At 47.7% G+C, this 27896-nt stretch overlaps 1 protein-coding gene across 2 annotated transcripts in view; it reads left to right on the plus strand.

The window, feature by feature from the left end:
* LOC122407642 (homeotic protein ultrabithorax-like) overlaps window positions 1-27896 on the plus strand; it is a 152949-nt gene that overhangs the window by 104017 nt on the left and 21036 nt on the right. For both annotated transcript variants that reach the window (XM_043413981.1, XM_043413982.1), the window contains one exon: window positions 22089-22499. In XM_043413981.1, the coding sequence (XP_043269916.1) occupies window positions 22089-22408 (320 nt within the window). In that variant the 3' untranslated portion in view covers window positions 22409-22499. The remainder of the gene's footprint in view (window positions 1-22088; window positions 22500-27896) is intronic.

Here is a 27896-nt window from a genome sequence, read left to right on the forward strand (position 1 = left end):
CAAAGTTCTGGCCCCTTCGTTGAACGCAGCTTCGTCGGTATCGAAGCCGTTCGGAAAAAACCGAAATTCGGCTCCGATAATAAGTGAATTGGGGCAAATACCGGCTCGTGTCTTGCAACGGAGAAAAAATGAGAAAGAGGGAGAGCCCTTATACGTCGAAGATTCTCTTTGGCCGATGGTACAGGCCGCGCGAGTTTCACGTAAACGGAATCGATGCATCGATAAACGTAACCTCGGTAATAACAGGCAATTTGCGCGAGAGAAGGACTTTCAGTTGAGACTCTTCGCTGGGCGATAGCGCTTATAAAACCCGGCCAATTCGTGAGCTCGGTTAAGGGGGAGGGATCTCTGGTGAACCAAGATCGAGCCGAAGAAAAATGAAGTGGGGAATAAAAGAGTGGGGTGGCGTGATGGTCGCTCTCTCGAACAGGTTGCGAATAAACGAAGAAACGGCGTATCTCGCATCGTGCAAAGAGAGATAAATATACATGTGAAAGAAACAAGACCAAGTCCGCCGGGATAATAAATGATAAAAAACGAAACAGAACGTACAGGATTGCGAACCCGATTTGTGGTAAGGGAGGCCGAGGGGAATGGATAATTGCTATCAATGCGACACGACGTCGTCGTAAATCTTTCACTGGAATTTTGCGACGATATTGCACACGTGAATGAATTCACAGACGCGCACCACCAGCCTGAAAAAGACGTACGAGGTGAGCTTTGAAAAAGGGCCCAGCCCGGAGGATCTCTGGAGAGTCCCCTTAAAACGCCATTCGTCCAGCGCCCTCCTCTTCTGAACGTTCTTAATTATAAACATTCCACGAAATGACAAACGTTCTCGAGCGGTGTGGGAAACCCCCCTTCGATTAAGATTCATCGAGGAACGGGCGCATCGTTCGATTGAACCGCGGCCTTGAGATACTCGTTCGAAGCGAGTGATGACTCGTTGAAATTCGACTTGGTTTGTAAGGAAATTTTGTCATTGTTGCATCCTCGCGGATACCGCTTCTTATAAATCTCGAGAAAAAAAACTATTTGTTTAAATGGCATGAATAAATGGAGCGACTGTAGTTTCAATAACTTTTTTGCCAAGCCTCTTTTTATATGAATCGCTATCTCAATGTATCAGAAAGTTTAATGCCTCAAGAGTTTTTTTGTCGTTCAAAAAAGTTGCATATTCAGGCGTTAAAATCTTCACAACTGTCAGAGACACGAGAGAAAATAAAATGTGCTTACGAATAATTGGCTGCGATTATACATGAGGCAAGGGGGGAAAAAACCTTCGAGAAACGGCAGCACTCGCTGATCTCTTTGTCATTTTTTTTCGCGCTCGCCGCGCGACTGTCTCGAACGGCCAGTTAGAAAAGGTTAAAGATATCTCTATAAGAAGTTAATGTACTGGGCGTGGGGGGGTTTCACTCTAATGACTACCTACGAGCTCGACTCAAGTGTATACACATAAATCGCTTTCCAGCAACCAAATATAAACGGATCTCGTCCAATTCAGCACGTCGAATAACAGGATTCGATCCCTTGCGCTGAGTTTAAGCACTTTGAATATGAAATTCCAAGCGCCTCAAAGCATACTTTCTTCGCATGCGAATTTATCCAATCATTTGGCTCTTTGTTGCGACGATCAGGATCAGTAGCGAGAGAGAGACGCGTTCGCCACTACAAAAAATAGCACGTGTGGCGTGCCGATTTGCGAATGGACTCGCCGTCCTTGTGGCCGCGATCCTCGCTCTTCTGTTTTTCTCGCATCACTCTCTTGTTCTTTCGTGCTCTATGCGCTCCGTTATCTCCTGACGGCCGAGAGACCGCGAAGGTCGCAGCACCTCGGTCGTAAGAGTCTCCGCGGAGAGGACGCTGCTCCTCTCGCTTTTTACACTTTGGTAGAAATCACTACGTGCCAGCGCGCAGGGGGTCGACGGGCTTAAGCGAGAAGTGCGTAAAGTGTTGAAGCGGGTTACGCACGGAACATCCTCGCCGCACAATCAGGAGAGTACATTAACTCTGTATATTCGTGTGTCGTACGCGGACGCGCCGGTCTGCTTACCTGTGGCATCCTCTGCCTCGGTGGAGTTCCGCAGAGAAAAGGAGAAAGAGAAGCGAAAGAGGGGAACGAAAACCTCGGTAGCCGGGCCTCGATGTATATATCCACTGTTATTCTTCCCGCTGACGTTTAAACTCGTTCGATATCGCGCTTTATCTCGACTTGCAACGCGGTAATTACATCGTGCGCTGATACAAACGCCCGAGAGAGGCCTCCGCTGCGCTTTATGCGTTAGGTGTTATAGCTACCGAAAGGATATATGTAGATAACTCGATTCCCCCGGGAGAGTCCGAGCAGAGTGCAAAGAGAAATTTACGCGCTCCCTCGCTTTGTGGCCGCTCTCGTATATATACACGGGTCCGATACACGTATAGAGTTCCTATTGAGAATTCTTTACCTCCCGACGATGAAGACATGTTGCTCAATCATATTTCTCGATCGACCACTTCTCATCCCATCTCCCCCCCTGCAAGCCGCTGCCGCTGCCGCCACCGCGTCCTCCCTCCATTTTCCATTTCAACTTGAGAGCTGATTCCAGCCAAATACTTTCTCCACTTGTGGTTCGCGAGAAGCGAAACCTCACCGCGCAGTCACTCACTCACTCACACTCGTGATCTCAAACGATACCGCCCGCAAAAGATCCCCGTAATTTCTTGATGTCTTCATTTATGATCTATGCCCACGAGCTACCATACCACCGCGGACGAGCTACGCGAGGATTCATCATCTTACCCCGAGATCGTTCAACCCCGCCGTTGTCGTTTATTCTCTGTTGGGAGGCCGCATCGAAAAACACATTGATTTATTCGGTTTCAATGAAACTGCGACTCCGCGGTCGTCCGATCAACCTGGAAAACCATTTCTCGCGAGTTTCTCTCCTACTCCAAAAGGTACTTTGTTAAATTTCGTAGCGCGATCGATGAATTTGGATAGGAGAGTTGAGGGAGAAAAGAAAAAGGATTTTCTCAGAGTGAGGCCCCGACGCGGAGGACACGGAGGAGGAAAGAGGCAGCGTCTGCGTGTGCGTGTATGTTTATAGTGGAAAGAAGGAGTTCGGGATGTAGCGGTGTACACCATAAATATAGTGTACGAGCTGCCGGGTGGATTCGGTGTGCCTCGTCGCCCAATCTTGCTCGCGCAACATGGCGCCCGCGATGAGGGAAGAAAATAAAAGGCGACGAAAAATAACGAGTACGTAAAAGCGAAGTAAAGGGAGAAAAAACGAGGAAAAAAATGTAAAAAAGAACGAGGAAATTCGACGTTGGAACGAACGGCGAGGAACGAGCAAAGAGTTTCGTCGCTCCACGGGGACTAATTTTTACTTCCCTCTCGTTTCTCTCCGTTCTTCTTCTTCTTCTTCGTCTTCTTTTCTTTTTCTTCCTCGATTTTTCTCCTTCTCTCTATAGCTTTTTCTCTCTTCCATTCCCCTGTTTTTTTTGTATCCCTGTAAGTGCTTCGCGTCCACCTATTTCTCATAAATTTGAATGAATTTACATGCATTTGAATTTAATACCCATCCCCGTTCGCCACCCTCGCCCCTTCCTCCTCCGCGCCCCCTCCCCTCGAGCCTCGCCAACCTTTTCGCGTCCTCCGGCTCACCGGACCTGCTCGCATCAGCATCAGCTACATCAGAGTCACCGAGGGAGAAAAAGAGAAAAGAGAGCGCACACTGCTCGCGCCATACTTTATCAAAAGCAATTAAGCTTTTAAGCGCGCATTTGCATTAATCCAATGTTTACAATTACGCTCTCTATCCCAATATGCATACATACTTTCGGTGGGCTACCCGGAAAAGCAAAAATGTTGGAGCTTCCGGGGAGGCTGAGTACTACGTGCCCACGTGTATTTCGGTATTTCAGTGCGTTACTCTTTCTCCCAAAAGTGTAAATTGTCGTCGTAGCTATTGTTTGAAAAATTGGGACGATTTTTCAACAAAGAAACTCTCCAAAAGTGTTTGAACTCTCAACCGCGTGCTCCGGTTTCGGGGATCCTCCAATCCCGGCTTTTATTCGAGTATGCTACTTTTTAAGGGGGTGCGAATCACCGCGATCGTTGATTATCCGGTACCAAGAGGATTTTTCGAACAAATAAAACCTCCGTGAACTTTCATCTCCTTGCACGCATCATTGCTACGCGATTTTTCATCGTCGTTTCCATGCAAAGAAACGCTGACTCATTATCAGCACCCACATGTTCCCGAGCAGATGAGAGCGTTCGAACGAGAACCAAAAATGGTACGTGACTCCTGCGAGCAGGGTGGACACAAGAACGTGAGGCATAACGTGTTTTCTCTGGCCAAAAAATCTCTCATGCGCTGTCGTAGCGAGAAGATTTATGGCGACCGACGTCGCCTCATTACGGAGGATTAAAAATTCTGTAAATAGCCATTCTCCAGTCCGCTGTTTCATAGACCGAGACGCTACTCGCAGTTCACGATACATCGAGGAAGACGTTAACGTTTTCTTAATGAATCATCAAAATATTCCCACTAAACAAGAACAAAAAGTATTGCCTCGTACGTACTTTCCTTCACTTTGTTTGTCAGAAGGAGCCACCTTTTCTGTCGCGAGCTTCAACGAAATTCATATCGATCGCACACCTGATTTTTGCGGTTCGTGACATTTAGAATGCGAAGCAAAAGGGAGGGAGGAACGGAGTCTGGAGCACAGAAGAGAAAAACGATTTTCTTTAAGAATCTTGCTTCTTAACGATTGTCGAATGTACTCAGTGTCAGCGACTCGAAAGCTAAGTGATAGAAAATGCAAATGTTCACAGTTATTCACTGCGACTCCTCCAAGCGAGCACACGTCAAAGATCGCTAAGCACGAGAGGTCCATTAATTACAAGACTCGAGTACGTCAATCACGATAATACTCACAATTTCATGTGTATATGCATGCAACGTTACAAACCACTGTATAAACCACCGATGTGTTATAAGCGGTCGAAGCATTATCATTAATTAATGTAGATATTAAAATTCATTAACTAACATCGTTATATCGACAGCGATCTTGATCCTCCTCTCTCTCTCTCTCCCCCCCCTGTCTGCCTCCAGCTAATTAACGATGATGTACGAAACTATTATAAATATTCGACATCGACGTTCGTGCAGCTTACGGATCGAGAGAGAGAGAGAGAGAGAGCTAATTGAATGTGGTGCTTTCTCTCCTCGTCGCGTATATAAGCGTGTAATAGCCCGGGACCGGGGCATATTTTTGTGGACGATTAATTCGCGTATCGGACTTCCACACGCATCTTATAATTGCCCAATAATTTGGGAATTAAGTCTCGCGACACGGTGCGAGCGAAAGAAATTGCTGTTCCCTCTGCCCCGCGCGCACTTGCTCGCCAATTTTAATCCCGCTCTGTGAGAGCCCATTTTTTACCCAATTCCAAAATTTCGCTCCAAAGTTTCCTCCGAATTGACCGACGCGTCGAGCCTCGACGGATGTAGAACGATGTACGATTCCGCAGCAGGTATACACGCACCACCGACACACCAATTTATATGGCGAAACGTGCGCGCGCGCACAATGCCGTATCGAAACCCTCGAGGCAACGATCGATCAGTTTGTTCAGAGTCTACGGTGGGCATAACTCCGCGCAACCCCGCTCTCGAACACGTACATCTAACTGCGCTTACAGTCATACACGAAGAAGCAATACACGCGCATTAAACCACCGATAATATGGAAGCTATTTAGGTATCTTTAGATCGTAGATTGAGCTGTGCTCGAATTTACGAGCTCGCTGCACACGCAGCGAGGATGAAAAAATCGGTGGAAAAAATTGCTCCGAAATTAATGAGCCTTCTCACGAATTCGACAATTCTTTTAATTCGTCTCAAATTTTGGATTGCAAGACTACGACTCCTTGCAGTCAAGATTGAAGTTTGTCGAGAACTTCCTATAAACGTGTCCCGCCGTTTTACGCCCCACTAGATCCATCTGTAGTGGGAACCGTTTTCACGAGTGTCAAAATACTCGCAAATCGAAAGCTCTTCGGCTTTCTCGAGCTTCGCGCCTCTAAAAAAAATCCTCCAACTCCCGGTCATAAAATTCTCACGTCTAAGGAAATAATTGAGTTTTGGTTACCGTGTCAACGTGAATCTTGAAGCAAGCGAATTCGAATTTTCGAGAATGAATTGCGAAAGTAAATATTCACAAAACTCGGAAATATTTCGACTTGTTGACAGTATTTTACACACTAATAAATGCCTATCTACGTGTACGTACTGTAATCAACAACGAGTCTGACCGCAAAGCAGTTTCCCTCGCGCGCACTGTGCCTCTCTTCGCCACACGTATAATTCTGCAGGGAGCAGGTCCAAAGGCAAGGCCTTAACGCGGTATACGCGTTCTCGTGCTCTGTGTGCTTACGCTGTAGAGAGGCAGGAGGATATCTCTCGGTGCTGGTGTACAGAGGACGAGAGCAGGAGGGAGAGAGGGAAGAGGATGAGAGAGAAAGAGAGAGAAAGAGAGGGCGACAACGACGGTGCATTGTCGCTATGATTTATGCTGATTAAGACTCTGGTAGCCGTGCGTTATCGTTAACTTGTAAGTCATGTGCTCTGGAGGAGCTCGCCAAAGCCATTGCCAGAGCTATATTCACGCTTTCTGCTTAGTGGTCCACCGGGCGCGAGAACGAGACAGGCGAAACTCGACACAAACCGCTTGTGCGAAAAGCTTTCTCTCTCTTGCTCTCTTCTTGTTAACACGAAGGGAACACCGAGGCCGAGCTTTACTGTCGCGCAAGCTCGTTCGAATCTTCCTGCGATAACGATTCCTCGGTGTGAACGCAATGCCAAAAATTCATTTATTTTAAACCTAACAAAAATCCAGTAGAATAAGATTTATCCAAGTTTGGGGACAGAGGTATCGAGAACAATTGCGAGGAGCAAACATCGAAATTATTGGCTACGCTCGCTTACAACGCGAGAGTTCACACGCTTAGAACACATTCGACAAGCTTTTTCTTCCCACAGCATTGCTTCCCCAGCTCCGCTCGCTGTCCGGACTTTCGAAATCCAGAAATCCAAAAAATCTAAATCGATTGAATCATGATGAAATTTGGCAACGTAAAAATCCACTTACAATCATTATTTCCGCGTATCAAGCTTGAATATCAGAGAAAGGAAAGCTTCGCTACATTGTAACGCCGCGTGCAAATGCCAAAAGTGTTTCTCCCCAAGGTTTATATGCTCCTAAGCCACAGCCAACTAATGGATTCATTTAGATAAGCCAATTGATTTTCCAAGCACCGTTTCCCGAACACTTTTACTCAAATAATCTATCGGTCATTGTCTACAGACTTACAAGTGCAGGTCAGAAGTTTATTGCTAGAAAAGAGATACGATTATGTTGAGTGTGCCTATTTAGAAGGATAGTTATGTCCTTACAGGTAGGCCGTGGGCGTAGTCCTGGTTCACAGGACAGAGCAGTCTCGGTGCACATCCGTAATAACGATACCTTTATAAATACCAAGTGTATAAGGATATTTCCACGGATTTATAAACATATTTAAACTATATCTATAACAAGGCCCGTATGAGTGTATCCGCGATACAAGTTTATACCCGTATATGTGGTAAACGAGAGAACGAGATGGAGGCAGAGCCCTATTCAAAGCGGATGATTCAGTGGCCGCTGCCGCGCGCCGGATAAGATCTCGTGCCGCGCCGCCTCGTTCGTCTTCTCTCCGGTGCAAGAACACCACCAGAAACCTGGCAAACGCCGTGGACAGAGAAAGAGAGAGAGAGAGAGAGAGAGAGGCCATAAGATCCGGCGAGGGCCTTCAAAAAGTGCTGCGAATAAATAGCGCTAACGGAGCAAACAGCGAAATTAGCTCATTACATTTATTTTTAAATTCATTATCCTCGAGTATGCCGCGGGTCGAGCGTGATTGTCGATCAGCTTTTGAATCTCACGACGAGCGGTTAATAGCGTCGAAATTCCTCTTTCATTTTTATTCAGTCCATAAAACAGATTTTATTTTATTATCTCAACATGTTCATTTGGTAGTTAAAACAGTTATTGTTCCTTCCGACGAGAGCAACGGGGAGGAAAATACCTCTTGAGCGTACAGAGAGAGCGTACGCGGGAGGTATTAACTGCGAGTCGATCGTGTATTTATTACAAACGAGGCTCTTGCTCGTGCACAGCTTATTTATAACAGCATCTCTCGCGATCTTTTCCTTTCTCTTATTCAAGCTCTTTCGCTCATCGCGGAATGATCTCGTCGAGAGTGCTTCAGCTTCTGGGACTCGCACGAGGTAAAAAATGGTCACATGGCGTCGCGAGGGCTCATTGCCGGTACTTTCTTTTCGTCGAATTACCATCGAACTTCGATGACCCCAAAGCTGTACTTCTCGAGCGTGAGCGCCGGGATTCGGACGCGTGTGCCTAGGCCGAGAATTCCGACGGAGTCTCTCGAGAAGGGAAACGAATAAAATAAGCGCGCGCGCGCGCGCGGTGACCCGGAACGCATTTTCGGCAGCTACCTGAGCAAAGTCGTCAGAGGGAATGGATCCAGCGATCAAACCGCCCCGCGCGCTCTATCTTCCCATTGCCAATGCGTTGTGGGCCTTTTTCGAACGGGAATGAAGTAGCCGGGCTCGTGCAAAAGCTGGAACTAGTTCGGGGCTAACTTTTCAGATTTATGCGAGTTCATTATTATTTTCTCGCGCCCCCGTGCGCGTGTTCGAATATTCCTGTACGATACGAGGAAGGCACGCAAACATACGCACGTGAATTCAAACACTTCCACAAACCCCCCCCGTGTGTGTACGCCTCCGACAAACTGGTATAGAATTTCAGGCAAACGTATACCGAGATAGATTTTTACAGAGAGCACGAGCGAATACGAAGCGAGAGCGAGAGAGAGAGAGAGAGAGAGAGACGCACGAAGAGAACCGTGGCACTCTGAATAATGGGCCCCCCGAAGTCGTGTTTTTTTTGTGCCAACCCCCCATTGCACGCTTCTCGTTTTATCGCAGCGTTAATTAACGACCTCGGAGAGCCGGTGTTCAACATTCATATGTGTATCGCTATACGCACGAAAAATTTTGAGCGATTCCCATTAATCGATATTGATCTTTGCCATACAGCGAGAGGCACGAATATCTGCAGACGCTTATGTCGTTATACATGAATATTCATGTATATATAGACATTTGAAGGCCCAGAGAGATCCCTAATGATCTCGTTTGCACTCGATCGATCTACCGCTCGCTGAAAATAATTTCAGGGCGCGCGGTGTGCATTTCTGATTACCTATCGAATCAGTGTTTCTCTGTGTATATATTTTCTCTAATTTTCGTCAAGACACAGCAGCGTAATCTAAATATGTGAAAACCACACGATTTTTCAACATCTAGGAGTTGGGGCTAGAATTATTGAGCGATTAAATCGAACACCTCGCCTCGTGACGCGTGGGTTTTGCGGGGCTCGATTTTCACGAATGAGAAAACGTGTGATCGCGATATCGACGAGGAATTTCGCATTTCTCAACGAGCCATGACGTGATTGACTCTGCGAATGTGATTATTAAATATGGAGGGCGATTTTAATGCGTGCATCCGTCCATGTATATCGCCGGGAATGTACCGATTCGTGTGCGCATTTAATGTCGGGGTGAGCTCACACGTTGCAATCGCGTGATCTGCATTTTTTTCGACGCTAAGATTTTATGCCGCGCAACGCCTCGTTATTCCGTAAAGCGTTGTTGCAACAAGAAAATATTTGAGAGGACTGAGGAGAAGGGAAAGAATATGAAAAAAATAAAAGTTGGAAATGTTTCGGTATAGCATTTTGGCGTAATGATAGTTTTTCGCCGTTTTGCGGGAAGCAAGTCAGCGAGAAAGACTCGTATATAAGCGTGATGGCGTCTCCGTTGGGCACGGCTCCGGAACCGGCTCTCCCCACTACCGACGATCCGCAGACGTGATTCGGAGTCTGCGGGGCCCGCTCGAGCCCCGGGGGGGCCTACGGCCCAATGCTAGGGCCTGCCCTTCGCGCCGATCGTACAAACCTCCAGCAGCCTTTCGTACGAGCGAGAGAGAGAGAGAGAGATTATAAACTCGACGAAAGAGACCGAGCGAGAGGGTCAAGTGTTTGCGGCTCATCGGAGCTCCTCCGCGTCCTAGTATACTTATAGACCTCGCAAATTATCAAATCATCTAGTCGCGAGATACTTGTTGCGAACCCTACACAAGTTAAGTCATTATCGAGGAATGCGGTCTTGCACCGTGCTCCCGCGGTCCTGGGCTGCATTATTCATTATCCATTCACGTTGAAACGTATGCCGCTAACGGAGCACCAGCAGCGGCTAAATTTTATTACGTTTTGCGGTGAAAAATTACAAATTAAGGGGATAAACTGCGTCGGTATTTTATACGCTCTTTTATGTTCTTTCGAATTTAATAGTCTGATCGAGGAATCCATTTAATTGAATTGTTCTAGAACGATAATCCGTCAATCGATCACCGTCGGTACGAGCTGTTTCGTTTACTCTTTATAACACTCCCAGAAACTATTCAATAAATCTCGATTCACACGAGACAAATTTTGTGTATTTCGTACCAGAGAAAAGTTTCTGATTCTCAAAATTTCTTTATCAGCACCAGAGAGATTCGATGGCGAAGTGTGAGCGAATAGGACATCGGGACCGTGTGTCATCCGAGTTTAAGGGGATATACCACACAGCGACGGATACTCTCATTTAACCCTGATCAAGTTCGTCGCATCTTGTCGCGTTCGCAAGAAAAGGTCATTTCGTTTTCGGTTCATGGCGTGTTTTTTTACGTATTTAAACGTGTATATGACAACGACTTGGAAGGATCTCCACGAGTACCGCTCATGTGCATCGCTCAGGGCTCCCTCGTCCATCTTTTTCTCTCTTTCTTCCTCTCCTGCGCTTCCCTCGTCGTTTTTTTCGTGAAGCATGGCGAAGATTCACGGGGAGCACGATGCCGGAGCGCGTATATAGCTGGAAATAAGGCGACAATAAAGCATATGTAAAATATATTCTGGAATTCCTTTTGAGACGCAGATATATGGCTGTTGGCCGGTGCTGTGGGTCGCTCTTGCCCGGCCACCAGTTCGTTCCTTCCATGACCGGGACTACACTATCCGTATATAACATATATAAACGCGCGTTTCTCTTGCCTCTTTCCGTGTACATACGCACCGATCCATACATTCTCAAGGCTTTCACCTATGGAGGACATAGCGCGGATGCTGTTTGCACTCGTCGACTCCTATCGAAGCTAAAGGCTCGAGCCGTATGATTTTAGAAGTTGAAAATGCTCCACTCGCGCCCTTTTATTTCACACAAGAAAGGCGTGTGTCTGTGGTTGGAAACGAGTAAGTAAGACGAACGGTCTGTTTCGTTAAGGGGGTGTCGCGGGGTTACCCACCTGCATCACCGTGTCCCGCGACCTCCTTTGCATCTTCTCGCAGTGCCATTTCTCTCTTTTCTCTCTCTCTCTCTCTCTCTCTCTCTCCTCTCGCTTCATTTCATTTTCTTATTCCTTACATCTTCCTTCGTCTCTTTCTCACCCTCGCGGTCTGCTAGTTTGCGAACTTTTCTCCGCACCCCTGCTCTCTCCGCAGGCCGATTGCTCCCACAGGCCGTCTCTTTCAGTGCACAGCCTCTCTCCTGAGTTTCAGAACTCGTGATGCGAATCACAAATTTTCCGCGAGCGCGAGAAAAATCGTGGCAGAGCCCTGGGAACGCGGGCGCAAAGTTGCACCGAAGGGAAGAGCGAGCAGAGCAGGGAGACGAGAAAAGGTGGATCGCAAGAGGAACGAGGCTTCGCGAGGGACTCGGAGGGGAGGCTCGCGAAGCACAGGTCGGGAGAGGAATGAATGAAAGAAAATAAAAAGTTTTTCGGTGAGACGAAGGTGGCGCGGATGTATACCTGGCGAACGGAGAGAGTGAGAGAGACCGAGAGAAACCGATGGAAGAGGCAAGAGTGAACAAGAGATTTGGAGAAGCGAGAGGTGTCGCCTTACAACCGGCTCTCTTCGCTCTTTTACCACTACGAGAAGAGAGTCAAAAGAGCCTTCTTTGCATGCCATCTTCTCCACCATCTCCCACTCGAAATGCTCCTTTTGCTTCGTTCCATCCAACCTTTTCGCGTCCACCTTCTTCTTTTTCTTATTCTCATTCTTCCTACTCTCTCGCTTCGCTTGGGTATATGCGCGAGAGAGAGAGAAAGACGAGCGGGGCCTCTTTGCACTTTCAGACACCTCCAAGAGAACTGGAATTCACCGTTTCTCAGCTCTCCCATCGTATATTTGCATAATTATTACGCGATTGCAATTATTATGTGACGCAGCTAAGTTATTGACAGTTGAATACCACCGAATCTGTTCGCTCAAGTCTTTCCTCCTTTTTTGTATTTTTATGTCACTTATTTTTTATCCTTTCATTCCGAGCTATAAATATCCATGATCGTTTGCGGAATTCACACCTTTGACGAGGCGAAACTTTCTCGCGAGCCAATGAATGAATTTTTTTTCCTCCTTCCCATGCCCGAACCGCGAGAAGTTATGAAACTGTCATCGCGCAGACTCTCGGCTCCATACACGCATGTGCCGGCGACATTGGCGTGTATAAAGAAGCGAGAATTTTTGAGAAAATTGAAGGTAAATAATTTTGGAGAACGCGGTTTGTGTTTTTTCGTTGGAAAAAATAGTTGTTTTCAAGACTGCTTCGCTGTTTTGAAATTCATTTTCAGTCAGACACTTTGAAACACTCATTTTTTTAGTGTCCATTAATCTCGCTGAGATTTACGCCATTTTTGGGCTTTAAATAATCTCGCGATTGGACAAGATAAAAAAGTATGAAGGTGCTGCTAAGCAGAAACCGTTGCCATTAAGATATCCCAAGGCGTTCCGCCGTTCTGTGTTTTCCTCCTCCCTTTCCACTTATTCCTGCTCCATGCCCCAGCTTCCATAGCCATATACACGGATGATCAATTTGATGTTCGCAAAAGCAACTTCTCACTGACGTTTAGAGTCGTGTATATGCTCCATAGCTCTTGCTTACCATCGAGAGATGAACGGGAGAGAGTGAGACGTCGGAACTCCACTGGGAAATTTTGGCTTTCTTGCATACAGCAGCTCGGATATTTCGCACTCTCTCCCGCGGCAACATCGACGAGATAGAGCGAGCCCGGTGGGCAATCCGGCGCAAAGCACACACACCGATCCTCCTGCCGTGCGGAGCAACATCGCGTCATTCTTGAAACCGGAAACTCGACGAATTACGATCGGAAGACTTGCACAGTTCGCCAAATTAACCGAAGCGACGATAAAAACGGAGTTTCATCCCCGTGCGAGGCGTTCAAAATCTCATGAAACATTTTTCGACACGACTTTGCAGAGGTGCGATCAAGCGCGAGCAGCAAAAAAGGCAACAAATTCAATTCTTTCAAAAGTTCGTCATCGCGGCGAGCAAAGTTTCTCATTTTCGCGGACTCAATTCATCTTTTCGGTTCACACCTTATTTTCACAACGATCACTAAAACAGTAATTTCGTTGATTTTAACGTTCAAATTGACGACTCGGATATTTCTCACCTCAGCAAAAACATCTTTGAATCAACAAAAGATTTCTTCGTCCAACAAATTTCATTTTTTTTCCCCATTTCTTCCATATAAACATTTTTTTTTTCGAGTTAATTTATTTCCTCATTGTACTCGGTTGACATGAGCTCGAAGGTGACTCTGTCATGGAATAGTTTTGGATAATTTTTCCATGCAACAATGTCAGTCCCCGGCGTACATCGACGCTCGTCAATTTCTGCGGCGTTGTGAGGTATCTTAAAAAATAATAATCAAGCACGATGGACGTGTCTCGTATGGCCGCGGGTCCAGCTACCCCGTCGTATAAGGATTCTCGTCCGGACGACGAGAGCAAGATCGTCCGAGTGCTTTTCTCGAAGCGAGGACGAGAGAGCGTGTATATATGAAGTTGGTGAAGCGTGCTTGGGTAGGTTGGCGCGTTGGCAAAAAAGAGGGCCGGGTACGTAAAGCCGATATCTTATTCAGGGACGTTCCATTCGTTCTTCTTATGGGCTCTAAAAACCGCGAGCAGACTCTCATTCTCGTGTCGACGCACGCGTGTGAACGTTTGTGCGTGTGCTTTTGGTCTTGTGGTCTGAGCGCTATGGCGAGAGCTGGTTGGCCGGCCGGCGCGAGAAATTCCTGCTCGCGTCGCGTAACTTCGGGTCTCTCTTCTGACGTTGCTGGTCCGCGGGTGTATGTCGGACGCGGGAATAGGGTTAAAACCGGGAGAAACATAACCAGTCATCCTGTTCTCATAACGGCGGCGATCGGAGCTCGAGGCACACGCGAAATAAACTTACGGGGGGGGAGGGGGGGGGGGGGCAATAATCTTTCGGGGCGACGATTTTCACACGTACGCGCGAACAGAGCGGACTCGAAGAAAGCTCGAAATTTATGTACTAGTATATAATGCACACAAATATTATAACTGTATGGGGAGCGTGTCCGCGCGAGGATACAACGAGCTCGTTTAATTTTCACCATTTCTTTGTCCCTCCCTGCAATAATACAAAACGACACCGTAAATTTCTCGTTCTATCTAAAACGATTCGCAACACACGCTTCGCGAAGAAGCAACAATAAGAGAGGGAGGAAATAAGGAGAGAGGAATTTCTCGAGCACCCTTTCTCGGGGAGCGCACACAAATTCGAATGCGAGGCCTGCTGTAATTGCGATAATTTTGGCATTTCCCTTTCTCTCTTCCTGCGTAGTCGTCTCTCTTGTTTTCTTTCCACCTCGGAGAGTTTACCCTCTTCCGTTGACACCCTCATTGCTCGAGGTGCAGGGGGACACGGCGGATGGTTCGCGCGCGAGCATGTCTTTTCCGCGGGTTCTGTTTCCACGACCGGGGGGCTTCTCCTTTCTACCTTTCTCGACCCTCCCTCTCGCGGCGCCCGGAGCACCCCCTGGGACACGAGCCGCTTCCTACGTACTTAGAACGGCGTACATACTCGTATTGTATATTGCTCCGAAGCCCTCTTCGTCTCTTTCTAATGTATACGCGTATATTCGTGTACCAGAGAGCTCATAGTACTGAGATACACGTAGGTGCATTCACAGGCTCTCTGTAAAGGAGCAAAAGCAGCAACGACAAACCTTTCTTCGTGAGCCGGAGACATTCGGTATGAGAAACGCGTAGCTACGCAGCAAGACCGTAGCTCAACTCGGGATACGTGTATAAACCCTCCAGCAGGCTGACTAGCAGTGCGAGATACACACTCGCACATTCAAGTCTTTTGCCGAGAGGCAGAGAGAGGTAATCCTCTCGGGGGCGTGAGTTACTGCCTCCCGTCCCTTGCGCCACTTCTCGCTCTCTCTCTCTCTCTCTTGCAACCCTCGCTCTCTTGCCTCCTCCGTATTAGTTGTCTCTCGGTTTCTCTTCCATTTTCCGTCTTCGTCTTGTCCTCCATCTTTTTTTCCCTTCGCACAGAGAGCTCAGACGTTTTTCTCTCGTTCTTTCTCTTACCTGTCTCCCCGGCCAACATTCGTCGTTTCGTTCTGCCCTCTCGACATTTTTTTAACTTTCTTTCTTTTCCCATTCGAGTCCTTCCTCCATCGCCGTTGTTCTTTCTACCTCGGAGCGGTAAAGCATCCCCAACGCGGCGTTTTCCTTTGCGGAAGGATCGTTGCACTTTTCTTTCTCGGACGCGCGTCAAAGGTCGTTCCCTCTCGCTCCCCGCTCGCCTGACGCTCCCTCATCCCTCTTGTTCCTCCGCTCTTCGCCTCCTTGTCTTTCCACCCTTTTTCTCAGGGGTACGCTCTCTCGAAAGAAAGTTGTCTGGCGATGCGAACGTCGGTAAAGCGTAGGCGGAGAATGGAAAAGCGACCGAGGGAAGGCCAAGATGCGCGGCAAAAGCGGAAGAAAAACGGAGGGAGCAGAACAGTCTCGTTCCCTCCGAACTCGTGTTGCTGCTGCTGCTGCTGCTGCGTAGCGCGGCGTTACAGAGGAAACGGAAAGATACACCGGCCGCTGCGTGGCACAGCTGGAGCGCATTAGTCAACTCTAATTAATAACTTATGTAGATGCACGTTTATACGTATAATATGATGGTATACGAGTTATATAAAGTTATGTACCGAAGCATGTTCTCCACGAGAGTTAACGAGAAAAGCAAAGGCGCAGAGCGAAGCTTTAAAGCTTCTAAGATCCCAACCGAACGTGTGTTGCACACCTTTTGCAAAGGGAGTAGAGAAAATGAGAAGCAGCAGAGAGAAAGAGAGAGAGATGGAAACTGAGGCAAGGAACAGGCTTGCCGGTTGCCTGGCTCCGTGACGTAATGCCTGTCCGCCATAAATACGCTCGTGGGATGGTCTAACACCCCCGGGTTCTCGCGTTCTTCGCGTACTACCGTACGAAATATAAGGGTAACGAGGGCCAGCTGCGAGAGCAGCCCTGCCCTCTCAGCCTCCCTCATTTCTTCTTCTCTTTCGCTACCATCTTGCTTTTCTCTCGCGTTGTGTTATACTGCTGCCGAGGGTGTGTGTACCCCATCCGGAGGCTTTGCGGCTTTCGTTTCATCGATATTTAAAAGACTTCTTCCTAAGCCCACTTTAAAATCTGCTCCTCAAATCGCCTCCTCAAGGGACTCGCAGATTATACGTGATACGATTTTTTATATAAAGTGCAAAGTTGCTGCGACTCCTGGCGATGGCGCTAATATTAAAAGCTTCGAATGGCCCGAGCGGCTTTTTACTTTCGTATTTTAGGAAGAAGGGCGCGCCGCTAAACTCCTGCTTCTCCGAGTGATCCAACGTTCGAGCGTTCTTGTCGATTTGTACAGATACGCGGCCATAAATAAATCGCCCCGATCAAGTTTTCTCTGTTGTGCCGACCAGCAGCCTCATCCCCCTCGCTTCACGATACCCAGCGGGAAAAGCCAATCTCGCTAGTTCCGTAACAAATTGGTATCGCAAGAAACTTACGCCTCGACGGATCCCGCAATTCGGAGCGCGTCCCTCGTCCCCCCCGTAAATAAACTCTGCCTGTAAAGCAAATTTGCAGGGAGCAGAATGACGCATCGTCTCGACGCGGTACCGCCAGTACGCTAATCTCGCAAGCAAAAACAGCGAAGCTTACTCTAACCAAGACGCAGGCACTGAGATTTCAGCAGCGGAGGGATTTCTCTCGACAACCTTCGCTTTTTCCTGCGTAGGCTTCCACGCCCGGAACTCTCAATCGAAATACTCGAGACAGAGACGCACCGCGAGGCCAATGTATTTCGTCGTTTTCGTGCCAGCCGCAAATCCTCCCCCGGGAAGCCTCGTTCGAGGCCAATTCACTTACTTTGATTTGATTGGTCTCTCCGTGTATGATCCGGCTTCCGGGCTGCACGCACGTAATTGGGGTTGGTACACGGAGACGTCGGGAAAAGAATCGTGTTTCACGAATGAGCTGCTGTCTCATCGAATTATTGCCTTTGCCACAGTGATACACGGAGTCAGCCTGGACTTATATTAGAATGTTGGCAACTCGAGCAAACGTATCGATATTTTCCATGGCACAGCACTACCCGAGCGAGATTTATCTCTTCTTGGGAAAATAATGTAACGCGGTAATGTACAACTGGAGAGGATAATTTCTTGAAAGGAATTCGCTGTCGAGGGGAGTTACGCGTTTAAGTCTTGGACGAAGCAGGAAAATGCAAAGCATGCTTGAAGAAATGCGCGAGTAACGGGTGCGAGGAGGGTTAAGAAAATATTTCGGTCTTTGGGTACTGGTTGCGTCTCGCCGAGCCTCCCCTGGCCCAGCATCCTCGCTGGAAGGAAACGTGCGTCTACGCTTTCTCGCACCCTTCCCTTAGCCTCTTTTAACATTGTAGATGCTGCGCGTCGCGTGTGTATTCTCGAAAGCCGGTAAACCGAATATATTTATATACTTTTATGCCCCGTTGTGGCGAGCGTAGAAGCAGAGGTCTTCTGGTCGCTCCCACCCATCCGGATAAAACACGTTCCACGAGTTTAGCATTAAATTTATCCACCCCTCGGTTAAACAGCCGAGCACGCACGCCTCCTTCCGCGTTTTCCTTCTTTCTCTCTTACGGGCCGCGCGCTTCCACAAGAACGCCGGTAAAACTCGAAACTTGTATCGACCAACATTCGTACAGCGGAAAGTAGAGCGAGCTGAGCGAGGGGGACGCGGTGGAAAAGACGTGGGGAGGGTAGCGATGGTGGATGAACTCTGCGTGGCATTTTCCCGAGGGAGTTGCGCGCCCACCACCGAAAGAAAGATGTCCTGAATAAAACAACCGGAGAGAATGAAAGAGTAATGATTCCGAGAAATAAAATACCGCGTCGAGAAAAGAGATTCACCACCGGATTCGAGAATCGCTGAAACTTTTTCCCTTTTCAGGGCGATAAAGATCAACGGAGTTGCTTCCTTTGGATCGAGATATCAGGAATGATAATAAAAGTACGTCAAGCGGCGTAGAAAAATGAGATACTTACGGGGGAGGAGGAGGTCGAAACGCGTAAGATGAAAAAAGAAAGCTCGCCTCCGAGCTCGCGTCACATTTTCTACTTTGCGGAGACGTATGGGGGTTGCTTAATTGGGGAAAAGCCCCTCCTCTTTTATTTATAAGTTCGGGAGTCTATCGCCGAGCGACGTGCTCGCCCCAGGCCACTTCTCCCTCCGCCTTGTTCTCTCTATTCGCGTCCGCGGACGACGGGAGCAGAACGAAGCAAGGAGAGCTACGAGCTTCCCCTTCCCCAGCTTCTTTCTCCTTCGCCGTCAAAAAAAACTTTACTCCGCGACAACGGTAGCAGCGGGAACGGCGTTGGAGAGGCTTCCACGCGGGCGCCACCGCACCGACTCCGCCAGGGGTGACAAATAACCCTTATAAACGCCGCACCATAACTCGGAGAGGCAGCGCGCGCGCGCGCGAGCGAGCTCCGCGACGCAGGCACGACAACCTGGAATGAGAATCATGGGGTGGTCCTGGCTGGTTAGGTTGGGGTGTACCGTGATCGTGTCTGTTCCGAGAGAGTGGCGGCGCACACCCTGGCAAAGAGGAATGGAGAATGGTGGAGTCGGGTTGGGCGTCGGGCCACTTGATTACGTCGCGATAATAAACATGACGCCGATATGAACTAAACTCTCGGCATTCTCGCTGCGTCTCTTCGCTCTGTCCTTCTCACAAAATCTCTCTTTCACAATGTTGTGCCAGTTTGCATTGTCCCTCCTCCTACACCATCCCTCAGAATCGCGCGTGCATATAGTGTGGATCTCTACCAATAATAGATCGCTGCCACAGATACGATTGTAAATATGACGCGTTTATTGGGAGGATGATTCGTATTCGGGACTATTGGTACACAAGAGCTCCGGTGTGAGGAGGAGAGAGTTTCATATCCTCTGTGGATTTTCGTTTTCTCGATGTGTTGTGGAAAATCGAGGCTTTGAAATAGCACGGGTGATTGGTGGACACACCGCGGGGAATCGCAATCGGGAATCATCGGACTGGTCACGTTTGCGTTCTTTGGATTGTTTATCACCATGGAGTCTCGGTTCTCTCGCTCCTGCTCCTCGTACTCCCTCCCTCGCTCTATGATTTTTTGCTGTAATTTTACGAGTTCAGCCGTATCCCGGGGGGTGGTTTATCATCGTGGTTCCCGTATGACGGGCTTAATCCCGTTAATAATCGCGGTTTGCAATTTTTTTCGTTCCTCCTCCTCCTCTCGTATCGGTCCACCTCCAACGGATAATAATGATCGAAATCGTTCGTTTTCTCGTGCTCTAAATTTATGGGGGATGAAAAAAAAAACGGGCTACTACTCGATGAATAAAATTTGTACGGATAACCACGTACTGGCGTGATTTTTCTGATGGGAATAGAAATGAAAAAAAAATAAAAAATAAAAAAGAAAGAAAACAACTGCACCGAAAACCTTATGGCTGTGCGCACAAGCTTCTTGGAAACGTAAAAGCCTCCGAGTGAATCGAGGGTTGTGCACCCGTCGAGGAAAGTCGAGACTGTAAGGTTAGCTGGGATTGTAACGGCAGAAGCGAAACGGGGGTTTTACGAGGCAGTAACGGCCGATAAGGTGAGCTCGCGCCCCGACGGGGCTTATTCCACTACAGCACCCAAGTGGCTGTTCAGCAGTGCCGTACCGTCACTACAGCCACTCTTCTGTACTCCTCGCTCTCTACTTTTTCTCTCTTTCACCCTCGCCTTTCCTCTTTCCATTCCGCAATACAGATGCCAACATTATTGTCCACTTTATACCGTGCAAACTCTGTTGCCGAGATCACTCACTAAGTGTCTCCTCGTTACGGGTGTACTGCCAAAGCATCATTGACGTTATAAATCCCTCGATACGCAACATCATCCGAATCATAAACCGTTTATAAAGGTGACGGTGAAGTTTGCAACGGTGGAGTCCAACGAAATGGTCTAAAAAACTCTCCAGTTTTGTGCCCTGTCGAATTTCCAATTCGTCATTTCTCAAGCCGCATCAATGATTCGTGAAATAAATAAATGTTTTTTTCGTTCATTTCGTTGGACTCCGACGCTGCAAACTTCAGCGTCGTTCATAACGACTGCAAGGCATTTTGATCGACGACGGAACAAAAGAGTGTAAAGATCATTGATCACGAATCGAAATTCTGAACGAAAAATTGAAAATTTTACCGCGTCTGTTGGTTCATTAATTCTTGTTCGCGCGTATTTAAACGTTTATAATTTCTTCGCTTCCGATCGCTAGACACAGAAATTATTCGTTTCGTTGAGAATTCTTTTATCATGCTCGCCTTTTTTTATTTTTGTTCAATGGCAAATTTTGTTAATGCCTCCCCAGGGCGCGTTGCATCCCCGCGTTTTTTTATTCTCGCCTAAGGAGGGCTCACAGATGCTCCGTCGAGCGCGAAGCATCAGCCATTTTCCTCGTCCGGGGCCTCCGAGGCCCTGGAATTCGAAGGCCAATTAATTCGGAAAGTTGTCGCAGGGCCGCCCCGAGAAAAAGAGAGAAAGAGAGACGGGGCATGCTGTCCCTCTTCTCGCGGCCACTCGCCGACGGAGAGATCGGCCATGCCGTACAGCATCTCACGTGCCGCAGGGGGGAACTGCGTGAAACCGTTCGCCTCCGACACTCTCCGCCTCTTCTCTCTCTCTGCTCGAGTGTAACATGCTTGTCTCGTATACTATACACCACTGTGCGGTGCATATAAGAAAGAAAGACGGCCGCGGGATATACAACCGTGAGATTCTTCGCTCTTGCCATTTTACTTCGCTGAAAAACGAATCAGAGGGGAAGAAAAAAACATTTGGAAACGTATGAAATAGTGCCACCGTGCACGGATATAAATAAATGATGAATTGGTCAGTCCCGTTCCACAGTGAGTGTCGTTAAGCGCAGTTTTTCAAAATCCGCGCTCCGCAAGGATCAACTGAGAAATCGTGAAAAAATTATGGAACGAATTGCTGGAACGAATACTTCGTTCAAGTCGATACTCGAGACTCATCGTCGCACTGCGCGGGAAACACGAATGCGCGCATGAAACCCCTCCTACGCTGCTTCAATTGCTGAGAATTTTTCTTCCAACTTATCACGATGTTTGAATAGAATAGTATGATGAAATAACAGAGTGGAAAAATTCGCGTCGCTGGAGAGCAAATGAGTTGGGATCGCGTATCAACGAATCGTGGCAAACGAAACGGAATTTGTTGATCCAACGGTATTTTCGTCGTAGCGAGAAACACTCGAGCCGGCAAACTAAGTGTTTGAATCAACAAGATTTTCTCCGAATCCGAGAGTTCAATTAAGTGCCCCAGGATTTGTTGATTCATAGAAAATTTTGTTTAGCCAACAAAATTTCGTGTTTCTCGCCGCCTCGTTTCGGGATTTGAAAAATTGCAGCAAAATTATGAAATTCTCAAGAATTATAAGGAATTTGTCTCTCAACATCGATCTAATGAAAGAAAAAACATTTTTAAACTCTATACGTTTTTTTGTAACTTCCAGGTGCGAATGGCCTCCGCAGACGAGGTCGACAAACGTACACGCGTTATCAGACCCTCGAGCTCGAGAAGGAATTTCACACGAATCACTACCTCACGAGGCGGAGGCGAATCGAAATGGCGCATGCGCTATGCCTCACCGAGAGACAGATAAAAATATGGTTCCAGAATCGACGGATGAAGCTGAAGAAGGAGATACAAGCTATCAAGGAATTGAACGAGCAGGAGAAACAGGCACAGGCACAAAAAGCTGCAGCGGCGGCGGCGGCCGCGGCGGCGCATCAACAACAAGGGGGAGGTGGGGGCCCTGACGGGGGTAACTAGGGGTACGCCCTGCACCGGAGCCCCCCTGACCATCCGAACGCCAATCCACACCACCCTCTTCTAGCACCGCAATGTACACAGCTATACTAAGGTTAGTTTTTATCCCATTATTTTATCAATTTCCAAACTTTCGTGCTCCCGTTATTCGTCAAACTTTCAACCTCGATCGTGCAAGCCGATTTGAAAAGCTTCTGTCCAAGTCCGGCAACGATTCTAATGTCCGGGAGAGCTTGGCAAGAATTTTTCCAAGCTTCGGATCGCGACAACGAAACGCTCTGCGTGCACTGAGCATATATTTTCATTGAAAGTTATTTTGAAGGATCGAAAGTTTTTTCACTTCGAGGGTGCCGCAGTCTTCTTTAGTCAGAAAATCTTAAATTTCCTACAAACTTCGAATCAATAATCCGCATCGAGAAAGCAGAAGAATAATCTCGATAGAGAGGAGAAACGAACAACTAAAATACTCGAATTCATAAACTGGTAGAGTCCCGATGAAGGACGAGGGAGTTTCTCAAGTAGCTTACACGTCGGCTCGACGAGCAGCGTGTAATTAATTGGCACTTGGTAACGTTCGAGTTGAACACAAAAGTTGATTAACGATTGTGAATCTCGTAGGTAAACGATGATGAAGATCGTGAGATGAAAAAGTATCGAGCATTTGCTTCTCTCTGTTATTATTAAGAGTGTAATGAGTCGGGTGCGGAGGGAAAACCGCATCACGGAGGAGCCGGCCCGCGAGCCACAGCGAAAGATATCTTTCGACGGTATATCTAATGAGGCTAAACCGCGCACGAGCGTGCCCGTAGTGTGAGCTCCGGTGTGCTCACCTTCATAATTTCCTAAGTTATTCCATTCGCGTGTGGCCGCGTACGCCTTCCGCTTAACACGTACCTAAAAAGAGATAGTCGTCTAACCGATGCGCATGTATACGTGGATGCGGATATAGAGATACGCGAGAGAGTCCATTCGCGTGGGCAATCCGCGAGCGAACAAGCTCGCGGTAACGCGCTTTATGTTTTAACTTGAAATGTTGGAGTTTCGTGATATTCCGCGTGCAGAAGCCTGTACTCGTGCACCGAGACAGAGTTCGCTCGGTCGAGGGGGCCCCTTCGAGCTTTATTTTCATGCACACGATACTTTTGTATCCGTAGACACAGAGGCGCGCGCGCGCGGGCGCGCACACATGTTTTTATTATGCAATGAATCAAGAGTCGTGGCAACGCCTTAACGCGGGGTAGACAAATGAAAAAAAAAGGAACGCGGCAGCATCATAGAACTAAATAAACACGAAAAACATCGCGACGTGGACGAACGTTGGCTCCGAGTCACACAAGCGGAACGTTATTATTTTTCTAGCTGCTCTCCGTCTCACGTTTTATGTACCGTCGTGACAAGTTCCTTTCTTTACACTTCGCTCGGTCACGTATCTCATATTCGCACGCGATCGACGGAAAAATTCCTTGCCCCCTGTTTGTTCTCGAGCCAACGAGAATTCCCGTATGTAATTACTTCATTTTTTCATCACGTTTTTCTCCGTTTCGCGTCAAGGCTCGTTCCGACTTCTTCAAAGGATCGTTGAGTCGGGAAATTTACTCGGGATTTTTGCTGCCCCGGGATCTCCAGGGCTCGCGCAGGGCAATAATACTCTTTTAGAAAGTTTGCCTCTATCATCCCAGGTAAAAAAAAACGTGCTACGAAAAAATAGGAAAGTCCGACGTCCCTGCAGATTCCCGCGGGTTTCTTCAGCGCCGATTCCTCACTGCGCTCTATGTAATTTGTATTTTTACAAGGGTAGTTTCTCTTTTCTCCCTCTCTTCGCTCGCGTCGAAGCATTCCGGTGTTACAGGAAGAGACAAAAAATAGAATGAGCCCCCGCATCTCGTCGGGGACACCCTTAACGCCGTAAAAAAAGGTTCTCGCTCCTTCCACCGGTACTTTCTCCTAGAAACTTTCGCCGGAGCGAGTTCCTACGAAAATCTAGTCTTTCGATCCCTCTCTCGTGCGGGCGAAGCCGGAGACTTTTTTCTCCTACGTGACTCGAGCCTCGAGATTCCCGCGAGATTCAAAGCTCTCGCGCGCAATCGTTTCGCCACTTCCGTTCATCATCGGGACGCGAATGATCTTGTTACTGCCGCGAAAACGAGGCTCGCGTCTCCGCGCTTTCTGAATAATCCAGAGTCAAGAGGACCGACAATTTCCTCCTAAGTGGCCTCTCTCTCTCCTCACATCGGAAGTTGTTGGCTCATGCTCCACACATGTTTTTCAAAATGACGACTCATTCCCTCGCTCACTCGCTCCTCATTTCTTAGCCGGGACTGTGTGTGTGTGTGCGTATCGAGCGAAAAATGAGAAGGGAAAAAAAGGATGGGAAAACGGATTGAGAGGATATACGAGCGCGTCAGGCGTCGTGGATCAGCACCGAAGAAAGCACGCCGAAGAGTACTCGCTCTCGTTTAGGGACTGATTTGTGTTAGGCCTCTCGTGAACCCTGAAATAAGTGTTTCGTGTATTTCTGTCGCTGTATATGTGTATATTTATATGTATTTATACATGTATATTATTTAGTCGGCTATGTAGGATTCGGTGGTGCTACTGGTGCCGGGACGCGTGCTCGGCCATGTCTATTTCCGCGACGCCGCGGGCGAGTAACAAAGCGAATTCTTACGTACGTTGGAGCATTATTCTCAATGCAGTTGTGTGTGTCGTGTGCGATGTATAAATGTGTATTTACGAACGTTCCGAGCGGTGCCATCCCCGTCGTCGTCGTAGACGTCGTCGTTCCGCGTTCCCCCTTAATAAAACAACTCGCGCAGTCGCAACAATCCGATGAAAACGTTACCTCGTATTCCAATCTAACTGATGCAGAGTTGAACGCGATTTTATGCAGATGAAATCGGCCACCGAGCGTTTATGGAAATTCCTCAAACAATCGCATCGCCCACGAGCAACCCCCTCGTCGACGACGACGTTTCGCCTCGACGGAGCTCACAAGAGAAAGGCAAAGACGGAGAGCGATCGTTACGGAAGTATTCATTCGGTCCCTGGTACACGCGTTCGGCACCGGACGACCCGGTGAAAGGAAATACGCTTATCCCGAAGAATTGAACGTTTCGTAACGCGATGCTTCCTCCCGCCGCTTCCTGCAACGCGTTTCTCGCTCTCATTATCGTCTTTTTTCTCTCAATTTTTATTTCATGCATTCGATCCTGTTCGCAGATATTTCTTGGATATCCTCACAGATCGAAAGTGCGCGCTCTCGCGAGAAATGAAAAGATTTTTTGCACCACCGAGTTGTTGCACAGCAAATTTTGGCTGCGAATGAAAATACTCTAGCCATAATCACCAAATTTTTTCAATCAACCAATCCCATTTGTCCGAGTGCCAAATAAATTTAGTAGCGATCTGTGAAAAACGTTCGAAAGCAAAAGTCGAAAGTGGCACTCAAAGGCCCTGAGACACTGAATGAAGATTAGTGGAGAGCTCCATATCTCATTGAGACATTGAAAGTCTCGGAGCGGTTAACTCATTCTCGCGATTGATTCTCCGTCCATACATAAATCGCGTGCTAAACTGGAATCGTTGGGAATCCATCGGGACATTGTATATTTTAATACAAATGAAATACTGGGGATGGAGCCTCCTCGGTGTCTCGGTTAATGGACGAAGCGAGAAAAGAGCATTCGGATCGTCAGCGTGGCACTGATCGATTCCTCGCGCTCGGAGCACCTCGACAAGGAAAATACTTAATGCGTATACAGCAAGTTGCTTTTTTTCGCTGCTTTCGCGAGCGAGTAACGCACATTGCTTGGTGCTCGTAACGATCAATGGAAACGGCGTGAAAAAGATACGCGTGTAAACTCGTATTCCTTATCTAAAAGTCACTTGGTATGAAGCTTCTCTCGGCGTTGTCGAACGATAATTGAGTCGTCCCCTCATTGCGACCATTCCCTCTCTCTCTCTCTTGGCCCTCCTTTATTCCTCTTTCTCTCGTTACACGAGAATGCTCGTACTTTGAAATCTCATTGTATATTTCAATCTAGATGAGAGAGAGAAAGAGAGAGAGGAGAGCAAGTGAGGGGGTGGAAGGGAGTGAAAGAAGAGAGATAAAGATAAAGATAAAGATAAATATCGCATCGTGTGGGGTGAGGACAGAGGTGAATCAGGTTTTGCCCCCGCGCGCCTTCAGAGAAAATTAGATTCCATTGAAAGAGAATCGTGAATGGTGCGCGATACGTACGCGCGAGTCCGCAGCGGACTAGAAACCCCGGGTGAACAAAAAGGAAAGAGAAAAACGAAGAAAGTAAGAGATAGACGAGAGCATGCGGTGAAAAAGGAGGAAAAAGCGGAGAAGAAAAAATCGATGGGGCAACAAAAAACACACGAGGAAAGAAATAAAGAACGAGAAGTGTTGCTCGGTGTGTGATTCTCCTCGTTCGCCGACAAACCAAACGCGTGTACGATTAAATTAAACTCACTTATCGACTCGAGCTTGGCGCGCGCTCTTACGAGCCTCTATATGTACGTACGTGTGTAAATATATGTATTCTACATATATAAACGCATATATATCGAAGAGCATCTGCGATCGAGTTGCGCAATCGAAGTAATAGGCCATTCCGAAGATAGCGACGTCTACTTCGGTGAGTTCGAGTTGGATTTTAGTCTCGGGAACGAGCACTACCAACATCGGAGAACTCGACTCGTATATAGCCAACGAACGAGAGAACTGCGCGCGCGATTCTCGTTGTTGAGTTTAGCGTAAAACGCTCGCTCGCGCGCGCCGTGACTTAACGATCTTTACAACTTGTCCCGATCAACGTTACTCCTTCGCAAAACCATTTGGAGTATCTCTCGTCCGTTTTTTTTTTTTTAAATATTTTTTGTTCTTTTTTTCCTACACTTTCCGATGTATTTGGAAAGGTTCGTATACAATACGATCGCGGAATCGTGCTCTATACGCTGCGGCGTATTACGAGTCAGCGACGTAACCGCGGGAGGCACCTCTGTCATCGGAAAACTTGTTACGAAGCTAATTTCCAAAAGGAGTCATGCCCGTCGATGTTGAGAGTAGCCAGAATAGCTCGTTCCTTTGTGAAATCGTAATCCGAATACTCGCCCTTCCTGCAGCGACCGACGGGTTTCGATAATTGGACGATTCATTGCTCTCCCAGTGCATATTTTTCAACGAGATTCCCCCCGATGTTGGCTTTCTTTGAAAACCTTTTCCTGTGCGTACTCGATCACTCGCTTTGCATGACACTCGTTCCGCTCGCATCGCGCTCCGGCTAAATCTTATCCGCAGTGATCTTCAATCGCGTCTCGTTACGTCCGACCGGAGCGCGCTTCTATCACTGAAAATCTACCGACGGATAACGATTCTCGACCTCCCCGGAGCGACTCACGCACGGAGCAACGAGGGATTTCAGATTCTTTTGATTCCTCGAATGATCAGTCGATCGTTTCAGGGAATGACGAATTCGTGGAACTC

Source organism: Venturia canescens, chromosome 3 (genome assembly GCF_019457755.1).
Source record: "Venturia canescens isolate UGA chromosome 3, ASM1945775v1, whole genome shotgun sequence".
NCBI classification, from domain to species: domain Eukaryota; kingdom Metazoa; phylum Arthropoda; class Insecta; order Hymenoptera; family Ichneumonidae; genus Venturia; species Venturia canescens.